We start from the raw sequence: 10,899 nt of genomic DNA on the forward strand, positions 1-10,899 counted from the left end.
ATACGAGCTGTACCCAGTTAATTCATAATTGTCTTTTCAAGTAAAAATGGAGGGGTACATGTGTCTTTTTATGTATGTGTGATATATTTTCCATATATATCTTATTATGAGAATAATATATTTAGGTTTATTTATGTTAAGATAATTTTTAGTTAATATATCGATATGATATATGGTATATCTTTTAGGAAGATTGTTTTTTTTATCTCATGAGCGTAGGTTTTGTATAAATACTCAACCTATTGATGAATAATGATCAAGTAATACAAAAGCCATTCTATTCTTTGTTCTTCTGATTTGTCATGGTATTAAGAGCAGGTTAGATCTTGGGAGTGTTTACACAAATTTTCCCCTGCCGGTGGGTTAAAATATTAAACCCACCCGGTGGGATAACCAAAATTATAGATTTGTCTAAAAACTTATCATATGTGAGGTTTGATTTTATTGAGACTTATGCTTGTGGTTTGTGATGCTTCCATTTAAACCAGGGAGGAATTTTTTTTTTTGGTTTTTTGTAGTTGACGAGGGTGAACTGAGCTGAGCTAAACTAAATTGAACTGAACTGAATATTTTATTAGAGAAGGAAATTAAGAACTGAATTGACTGAACTGAATTGAAAATAATCTGAAGAGAATAGGCCTGAATTAGGGTATGAGCTTTGACCTTGATTTGATTAAAAAAAAAAAAGTTTTTGACTCTCTTGTGTCGTCAGATAAGATATATTGGTTTCCCTTGTGCCGTGAGACAAAGTTCATGTATGTGGTTCTCCTTGTACCATGAGACAGGCTTTATGAGTTGATTCGAGCATGATTTTGCTCCTTTGGATATGAGTTTGGTTTTTCACTAAAATAAAATCAATAAGAGATTTGAGTGTGGTTTACTCTGAAAAACCAATAAGAGATTTGAGTGTGGTTTACTCTCAAAAATCATTGAGAGATTTTAGTGTGGTTTACTCTGAAAGACCATCGAGAGCTAGATTTGAGTGTGGTTTACTCTAAAAGACCATTAAGAGATTTGGGTGTTGTTTACTTTGAAAGACCTTTAAGAGGTTTTAGTGTGGTTTACTCTAAAAGACCAATATTTGATTGGATCACGGTTTTGCTCTGGAAAAACTAAAATTGTTATATTTGCATGTTCGAAAAGAATGACGTTCCTGCTTGATTGATGAAAACAAATTTTAATGAAGGCGACATCAACAGAGTAGTGCAACTCGATTGACTTCAACAAAGTGAAGAATTTCCAATCGCAACATTCGTTTTACTGCTGTTACGATTGTAGGAGGGTGTTAGAGATACGAGATATCGGAAAATGTACGTGCGATATATTTTTCGTATATATATCTTATCGTGAGAAGAATATATTTAGGTTTATTTATGTTAAGATAATATTTAATGAATATATCGTTATGATATATGTTATATCTTTTAAAAAGATTGTTTTTTATATTACGGAGTATGAGCATAGGTTTTGTATGAATACTCAACCTATTGATGAATAATGATCAAGCAATACAAAAGCCATTCTATTCTCTCTTCTTCTAATTTGTCAAATACCTCACAGATATCTATACTTATATACTAAAGTAATCCCCGTAGTTATCCCTTAAGTACACGTGTCATCACCATATAAAAAATTTTCCCGCCAAAATATTTTGTTATTTTTTTTTTTTTTTTTTTTTTGTTATTGATATAAGTTTGTTACTATATCTAAAGTAGAATTTTTGCCTTAAATTTAGGGAGTGATATCCAACAATAATAATTTAAATAAAATTAAAAAAATATAGTGGTATTGAATGAAATGTTAGGTAAAATTATAAAATACGAGTACTATTAGGATATCATTAAAAAGTTTTATTTATTTATTTCTTTTTTTTGGTTATCAACCAGAATAACATGAATAGTTAGTACTTTTTTTTATTAAAAAAATAGTAGCTTTCATATTACGAATACTAAAATCTAATTAATTCTTCCGTCTCATATTAATTGTAATGTAATTTAGACATTGAGATTAATCTTATGGTATACCACAATGTTTATTTTACTTTTTTTTTATATTTTTTTTTTTTGCAATTTCTAATGATTCGTTTTGTACAGTTTCTAATAAACAAATAGTAAAATATTAGGGGGTTGTTATTTGTCGCTCCCATTTTACCGGGTAACGCTCCCCTTTTTTCTTGAAATTCCAATTTTACCCCTAATATATAAATACGGTTTTTCCTTCCCGACCAACATTTCTCACTTCTTTACTTCTCTCTCTAACTCTCTTACTCTCAAACTCTCTTACTCTCTAACTCTCTAAAACAATTTTTTTTAAAAAAAAAAATTCCAAAATTGTTCTTCATTTTTTAAAAAAACAACAATCATCATAAACACAAAAGAAAATGGGTGATTCGAGGCGGATTAGGCTGAGATTCGGAGGGAGGACCTTCGACGGCGCTGGTGGCAGGGGCGTAGGCGGCGGCGATGGTGGAGACGAGGTATTTGTTTTTTTTTTATTTTCGGATCCAGGAACTTCCGCCCAAAATATCCGGAAGTTCCATGGAGGATCCGGAAATTCCAGGCGGGTCCTCCATGGAACTTCCGGATATTTTGGGCGGAAGTTCCAATTTTTTTTTTTTTTTTTTTTTTTTGGCCCGTTAATAAAATTGTTATTTTTTTTTTTCGGATTTTGGTTTTTTTTTTTGTTATTTTGAAGTGTTATGGTGATTATTGTTGATATTATTATTATTGTTGTTGTTATTATTGTGCTTATTATATTTTAAAAAATATGATAATTTTTATTATTTTGTTGATATTAGGTTTTTATTATTAATGTTAAGGTTATTGTTGTTGTTGTTAATTTGTTTTTTTTTTTTTTTGGATTTTGTTATTTTTGTTGTTATTTTGAACTGTTATGGTTAGTATTATTATTATTGTTGTTATTATTATTGTTGATATTATTATCATTATTATTGTTATTATTGTTATTATTATTATTATCATTATTATTATTATTATAATTATTATTAGTGTTATTATTTTTAAAAATATGATTAGTATTATTATTAAACTAATTTGATATTAGGGTTTTCATGGTTATTGTTGTTGTTTAATTGTTTTTTTTTTTTTTTTTTTTTTGTTGTTGTTGTTGTTATAATAATATTATTATTAGTGTTATTAGTAGTACTATTATTAATATTTTTAATTATGATTAGTATTATAGTTGTTGATATTAGTGTTATTATTATTGTTATTATGGTTATTGTTGTTGTTAATTTGTATTTGTTGTTGTTGTTGTTGTTGTTAGTTATTGTTGTTGTTAAGGTTATATTTGTTGTTGTTAATTTGTATTTGTTGTTGTTTTTGTTGTTGTTATTATTATTGTTGTTATTGTTATTATGGTTATTATGGTTATTATTATTACTAAAATCGGATTATTTTTTAATTTTATGTAGATCGAGGGTTCTGGTGCTCGACATGCAATATCACGACGTCTGAATGCGTCTGTTAGGAGACAGACATCTCGATCTTCACCGGTTCAGCCCGAACAGCAGCAATACGGGTCTACTAGTGGTTGGTCGAGAGACCAACAGTCTGGTAGTAGTCGGCCTTTGTACTCTGCAAGTGGAGCACCCATATCTGACGAGGAAGACGAATGTTCGGGTAGTCATGCTGGTGACCGGGATGAAGAACAGGACCCTCAGGATTTCCATATGGTATATAGGGGTCAGTTTGGGAGATTTGTTGGTAGTGGGTCGAGTCAGCCTACTTCCAGCTCTGCAGAGGCATGGTTAGTGCAGGAACCGATGCCGGGTGGGCCTGAGGATGGGTCAGTTATCCCTAGTTTTTGCGGTCACGTGGCACGGTATATCTGGATGGAGCAGGAGCGTAGTGTTTTGCGCTGTTTGAGTAGGACAAAGTTATGTTCTGACTTGTGTACTTGGCGAGGCCGTCAATCTGTGGAGGACATTGCGGAGATTGATGCTAGTTGGTTGTCTCACTTGCCCGGCCTGATGTTTAAGAGACTTGATTGGCCGTTGATTTCTGCTTTTGTTGAGAGGTGGCAGCCAGATACGAACACCTTTCACATGCCATTTGGGGAGATTACGATCTTGCTGCACGACGTGTACAACATACTTGGGTTACGGGTTGCAGGCAATATGGTGTCCACTACTCCTAGCATGGACGTGTTACGGGACGAGTGCTCGGTCACCATGGATATGACTCCAGATGATCTGTCTGAGGTTTGCGGCACAAAGACCATTTGGCAGGGTAGTGGGGTGTTGACTGATAAGATTTTTGAGTCGACATTGGCGGTCGACCGGGATTTTAGTGAGCAGCTTGATGCATACTTGTGGTTAGTGCTTGGAGGTACACTGTTTGTAGACAAGAATGGTAACCGTACGCATCCTTCCTTCCTCCACGAGCTATGTCACACGGATGTCCCTATTAACGAGTATGCTTGGGGAACAGCTGCACTGGCCTACTTGTATCGGCAACTGGGCACGGCATCACGGAAAGGTGCTGATTCGATTGCTGGTTGTCTCACGCTTCTGCAAGCGTGGATTTACGAGTACTTTCCGTGCTTTCGGCCACAGCAGGGTACCTTGACCCGGGACCTTCAAATGCCTCGTGCGTCTGCTTGGGATGTAGGAGCGGGATGTCCTAGCAAGAACCTGGAGCGCCTGTTAGCTTTTCGTACTAGGATTGATGCGCTTACCGACCGTGAGGTGAACTGGCTACCGTACGGAGCTGATCCTGCATTACGAGTGCCCCCCACTTTATTCATTGGCTGCATCCAGTACCGTAACATCATTGAGCCGTACATGCCTGATAGAGTGGTCCGCCAGCTTGGTTTCGTGCAAGGCATTCCCCGCGAGATCATCAGGCAAGAGAAGGCCAAGAGGCCGACTAACTTGAAGATGTATCGGGTAGACTTCCCGACTGAGATGACAGCTGTGATGTGGAACAGGTTTGTCCCTGGGGTATCTCAGAGTGTTGTTTTAGGTGCCCTACCCAGGCTTAGTGCTGCAGCTCCTTCGGTTGCGCCCGGTTACATGCAGTGGCTGTACAGGTTTTCTCACCCGCGGGTATCTCCAGGTCCAGGAGTTACAAGCAACCTGCCTGAGCGGACTAACACTGATTACGTAAGTATTAATGCTTAATATTATATTAACAATGACTTCTATTAATTTTTGTGTTATAATATGTTATTGTTTTATTTGCAGTGGATGGGTCGGTCCATGGAGATTCACCAAAGAGCACTAGCTGAGTATCCTGAAATGTCGAGTGAGACTCGAACAATGACTGAGCAACTTGTATTTGATTGGAAGTCAAAAATGGGACTTTAGATTATTTTGATTAGATGTTCTGTTAGTGATGGTTTTAATTATGTTATGAACTTATTTGTATTTTATTTTTAAAAATGTAATGTATAAACTGGACACTTATTTTATTTTATATTTGATGTTTTGTTGCATATCATGTTAGATTAAAAGCAAATACATATAAAATTAATTTCATAAATCTAATTTTCTTACAAATGTTCAAAGTTAGCGAATGTACATTACAAACTACCTAACTAATGCATCCCACATGTCCCTTCTCAATTGATATGCTTGATCCCATCCATTGACACTATCCTCGTGGTGTTCCGTCCACCAACCGGCAATCGGCGGGAGTGGTGAATCAGGTACAAGGTCAAGACGGATAAAATGTGATCCACCAACTGTAGCAATCACAAACTCTCGAGTCGGTGACCGAACCCCGTTGCGTGCCCTAAGCGGTAAGACTGTGATGCATGGGTAGTAGCAAGTTGGTACTAGGCCTACTCCAAGACAAATCACCCTTGCGTTGAACCACGTAGCAATAGGAAATAAATCTTGAATTGTAACCATCCAATGCCGCTCCCCGACAGCCCCACCATCCCATCGAATACGCTCCACGTTCATCCAAAGTCGCCCAAGCCCGTAAATCCGTTCGTACAAATCAGGATGACCAGCGACCTCGTTCGCTATTGTTTCCCGAGCGTCATACCACTTATTTTGATCGCCAAAGAAGAAGTCGACGACACAACGAAAGCCACAGTTCCCATCACCAATGACATCCTTCCAAGACGAAATGTACGGCAACATTGGGGCTGGAAGCAAGTTCAAATACCTGCATTGACTAATGTCACTTGGATCTACAACACAAAATTAAAAGATAAATTATTAGTAAAGCTACAAGTATTAAGTTTACATATTTTTATGTTAAATATAGAATTGTAGTATTACCTGGTTCTTGGTCACCACCACGTTGACTGTGTTGACGGTTCACATGCTCGAAATAGCTACGATCACGCCTGGTGTTATTTCTTTTCGGTCGACCACGAGTGTTAAGGTTGATATGTGGTTCTTCAAGGTGTGAATGATCTGGATGTAGCTCCTCCTCAATGATTCGCGTTACATTTCGACGTACGGCCGGGTCACTTTCCATGACTTCGTCGATCAGGGACCGAAAATGTGCAGCCTCCTCGGTCGAATCATTTACCACTTCAGGAATGTTAACACCATCACAACCAATAACCAGTGTCTTCCAGAAAGAATGAATTTGGCTGCTATACAATCCCGTCTGTGCAACTATCGATTCATGTATCTGGCAAGCACCATGGGTCAGACGCACCATGGGTCACAACCAATAACCAGTGTCTTCCAGAAGACCATGGGTCAGACGCATAGCACATCCACACCGTTCATGGACCTGGTAACTCAAATCCCGCATCCTTTTCGTCTCGTTATCCAGAACTTTCAGGCAATGTTGAGACACTTTGCCATTTATACGTGACAGTGGCAACTGTACGTTTGTACATCTGACCAATTTTAGACCTTGATGCCTCCAAGTCATTACGAATTTGTATGATGCGATTACCGATATGACAATGGACTCGGGCCCATACGGTATCCAAAGCACCTGCCAATGATTCTAATTAGTAAATTCAAATACAATTACAATTACGTAACAACGAGAACAACTAATAAAATAATACAACTAACCTGTGGATGATTCTAACCAAGTTTTCACTGCTGAATGTTGGCTCTCAACTCTGCAGTTGGTGGTGTTACCAAAATGAAGAACCTGGTTCGTCCAAAATTTCACAAATTTCTCCTTATGACAAAGCCAAGTTCTCTGAACATACTGAATCACTTCCGGGTATTTTCCCCACCTCACTTGCATGGCAGTTAGAGCACGATCATACTCCGCCTGTGTTGTTGCATTCACGATTTTGAACCATCTCCCAGCTCTAAAACTGACACCAACCGTCTGTTTCCAAACATCTTCGTCACCTTAGCCTCCACATCTCTGTTGATGTGCCATAGACAGAGTAAATGTGACGTCCCTGGAAAGACTTCTCTCAAAGCCGCACATAGCCCAAGATCACGGTCTGAAATAAATACAGATGGCTCTTTATCAAACCCAATCAACTCCCTTAATCTCTGGAACACCCACCGATAGCTAGCCGTGCACTCGTCGCACATGAAAACATATCCAACTAGAAAATTCTGGTTTGTCGGTGTCACGCCTACTATCTCAAAGAAAGGCATGTTATATCGATTGGTCTTGTAAGTAGAATCCATACCTATGACATGTGGGTATGTGCGGAGTATGTTGACCATGATCGGGTGCACCATAAATGCATGTTGCAAAACGTTGTGATCATCATTCGTGAACCAGTAAATGTATTTACTCTCTCTCGCCAGATGAAGAAATTGCTGAACAACTCCTCTTCCTTCGGACATCTCCATCCTGAAGTCATTTCGGCAATTGTAAATGTGTCGGGTGTTTGGATGATCATCAGGAAATTGCTCGGCAATAGTGGACATGATGTTACGGGGAGCAACCTTGGACTTTGTCATGTCCCGCACAACCTGTTTTGCACCCGGACTCAATCCGCTCACTTTACGGTGACCCTCTGGGTACACAATCATTGGGTGGTTATGTGTCCCGGTGTGATCATTTTTCGCAATGATCTTCCAACTTTCGGTGCTGACATCATAATATATCTTGATGTAGAATGGACAACCATTAGCTTTGGTTTTGGTGTCCTTCCGTACCGCGTTCTCCAAATCTCTCGGCTTGCTCCTTCGTGACCGATCACATCGCAAATACCGATACGGCCGACCATATCTGGTTTTTTTATAAGACGATTTCACCAATATAAATCCCAATTTTATGGAAACACCATCAGCCCATGTAACAGCATCGTCAAATGTAGGAAAAAATGTATCGGTGACAAAATTCCCACTATAATTCACACCGTCACCGCCTTCCTCAGATTCCATATCCTATACAAATTAAACAAAACATGCTTTATGTCAAAATAATAATAATAAAAACAATAATAATAATAATAATTATAATTAAAATAATAAAAATAATAAAAACAATACTAATAATAATAATAATAATAATAATAATAACAATACTAATAACAATACTAATAACAATACTAATAATAATAACAACAAATACAAAACAATAACTATATTAATGATAATAAAAAATTATAACAACAACTACAAAACAATTTATAAGACCATAACGTTAATTAATAAATAAATAATAATAATAATAACAATAACAATAATAATAATAATAATAATATTAATAATATTAATATTAATATTAAAATTATATTTCTACTAATTAATAATAACAATATTAATAATATTAATATTAATATTAAAATTATATTTCTACTAATTAATAATAACAATATCAACAACAACAACAACAATAAAAATAACAGCAACAACAACAATAATAATATCAACTACAACAACAACAATAATATCAACATATTACTAATAATAATAATAATAATAATAATGAAACAAAAAATAAACATATTACTAATAATCATATTAATACAACAAAATTACATTAATTATCAAATACTAAATCACAACAATAATCACAAGACCACGAAAAAAAAAATACATAAAAAAAAACTTAATAAACGTACTTAAAAAAAAAAAAAAAAAAAAAAAAAAAAAAAAAATTATAGGGACATCCGCCTAAAATTTCCGGATGTCCCTAGGTACATCCGCTTGAAATTTCCGGATGTTCCTTGGTACATCCGGAAATTTTAGGCGGATGTACCTAGGACATCCGGAAATTTTAGGCGGATGTCCTAATTACCGAAAATAAAAAAAAAAAAACTTACAGAATGATCCGACGCATTCTCCGGCGTACGTATGTTCCACTCGCCGTCCATGACCCAAAACCCGTCGGCAAATTTAACGATTTTTGAAAATAGAAAATTTAGGTGGTCGTGGGGACCGATTTGGTTGCAAGGTCGTGGGGACCGATTTTGGGAAGCTCGGGACAACAATGTCGTGAAGTAAGGGGACCGTTTCATGTATTGTGTCCAAATGGGGAACAAGGTCTTTTTTATAACCCAAATTGCATAAAGGGCATAGTGGTCCATTCAAGTCAAAAAGGGAGCGTTACCTGGTAAAATGGGAGTGACAAATAGCAGTTGAGAAATATTATTGTAAAACCGTGCATAGCACGGGTTTTGAACTAGTAGTCAAAATAAAATACGGTAGAAGTCGTTTTAAAAAAAATAAAAAAAATAAAATAAAAACGGTAGAAGTTCATACTTACCAATAGGTTGGTGCATGGTTGCAAGATGAAGGGGAGTCTCTTTGGAATCGTTGGTAACACTAACCATTTCAGGATGGTTCTCAACCAACAATATAGCAACCTCAACGTTACCATGGATAAGTGCAACATGTAACGGTATGTTGCCCTCTCCATTCTTCATCACGAACGCGCTACCCTCTACTTGGACCGTCTGTCCGTAAACATAGTCATGGAGTAGCTTAAAAATGTCTGTGCTGCCAACCTCAGCGGCAACATGGACAGGGGTGTTTCCGTCTTCGTTCTTCTGATTTATCAGTTCATCAATGGCTTGTTTGGATACTAAGCCCTTCAAAACATTTTCTACGAACCCAAATTGTTGATATTGAATTGCTAAGTGAAGGATGTTATTTTTGTGGTCGGTTTGCTTAAGAAAATAGTCCTCACTACCACTCTCTATCTCTTTGTTTCGTGCATCGTTTAGAAAGCTTACATCACCTGATAGTGCAGCATTGTAAAGCTCTATTTCCATTATTTAGTTGTTTTTTTTTGGTTTTTTTTTTTTGAGTGTCTAAGCTTGTTTATCGTAACGCATGCATGGTTTCGTGTACACAATATATAATAAGGTATTTCGTATCTATTACTACTTGTTACATAGCTTTGCTCATAACATTTTATACTTTTTTAATGAATAAGCTTCTATTTTTGGTTATGTGTTCTGAACGTTGGCTTTAATTTCTTTAAATAAAGTGGAAGAAATGATCTTTTCTTTCCTTTACGACAGATTAGATGCAATAGACAAGAATATATCTTGTTCAAAATCATGAAACGTGAGCAACATGAGCTTTATTCAATAATTGCTTTTGCAGCAACGAATATTAAAAGAGTTAAAAGGATGCAATACGGCAGGCCATGCTAGAGCCTATACAAAATTAAAAAGCCAAAACTTAAATGAGGTTTAACTTTGTTAACTCCAAGAATGTAAGTTTGGCATCAATGGATAGTGAAAAGAAATTCTTAACGTATGTAAGGGGAAAAAAAAAAAAATATTCTCTGATCCTTATTATTCAATACAATGAGATTATTTGTGAAACTTAAAAAATTCCTTTACTGCAAATAATAATAATTGTAGGTAGTACTTTGGTTTTGAATTACCCTAGACCCTAGCGGAATTGAACCGTTTAAAGGCAGCCAAGTTTGCGAATTACCCTTTAGGTAAGCAAGATGAATTACCCTAAACCCTACGTAAGGTAAGCAAGATAAATTACCCTACACCCTAGCGGAGTTGAACCGTTTA

The 10,899-nt window shown here is 36.3% G+C and overlaps 3 protein-coding genes across 4 annotated transcripts; 1 reads left to right on the forward strand and 2 right to left on the reverse strand.

The window, feature by feature from the left end:
• The first annotated feature begins 4,890 nt into the window (after positions 1 to 4,890).
• On the forward strand, positions 4,891 to 5,415 carry LOC145617599 (uncharacterized). The gene is made up of 2 exons (XM_081672313.1): positions 4,891 to 5,125; positions 5,207 to 5,415. The coding sequence occupies exons 1-2, from the start codon at positions 4,901 to 4,903 to the stop codon at positions 5,327 to 5,329; spliced, it is 348 nt and encodes a 115-aa protein (XP_081528439.1). The 5' UTR covers positions 4,891 to 4,900; the 3' UTR covers positions 5,330 to 5,415.
• Positions 5,416 to 5,428: 13 nt separating this feature from the next.
• Positions 5,429 to 10,119, reverse strand: LOC145617597 (uncharacterized). Of its 2 annotated transcripts, none has more exons than XR_014107761.1 (5): positions 9,627 to 10,119; positions 9,184 to 9,470; positions 7,013 to 8,302; positions 6,254 to 6,929; positions 5,429 to 6,162 (listed from the first exon to the last, which is right to left on the reverse strand). XR_014107761.1 is itself a non-coding variant. In XM_081672312.1 (5 exons), exons 4-5 carry the CDS (start codon positions 6,642 to 6,644, stop codon positions 5,552 to 5,554), a joined length of 1,002 nt encoding a protein of 333 aa, XP_081528438.1. In that variant the 5' UTR covers positions 6,645 to 6,929; positions 7,013 to 8,302; positions 9,184 to 9,470; positions 9,627 to 10,119; the 3' UTR covers positions 5,436 to 5,551. The 2 variants fall into 2 exon arrangements, 1 of the variants encoding a protein (XP_081528438.1); XM_081672312.1 differs by having other exon boundaries at positions 5,436 to 6,162.
• On the reverse strand, positions 9,577 to 10,134 carry LOC145616876 (uncharacterized). The gene has a single exon (XM_081671593.1). It carries the CDS (start codon positions 10,132 to 10,134, stop codon positions 9,577 to 9,579), a length of 558 nt encoding a protein of 185 aa, XP_081527719.1.
• Between the last annotated feature and the right edge of the window lie 765 nt (positions 10,135 to 10,899).

Source organism: Chenopodium album, chromosome 26 (genome assembly GCF_948465745.1).
Source record: "Chenopodium album chromosome 26, dcCheAlbu1.1, whole genome shotgun sequence".
Taxonomy (NCBI): domain Eukaryota; kingdom Viridiplantae; phylum Streptophyta; class Magnoliopsida; order Caryophyllales; family Amaranthaceae; genus Chenopodium; species Chenopodium album.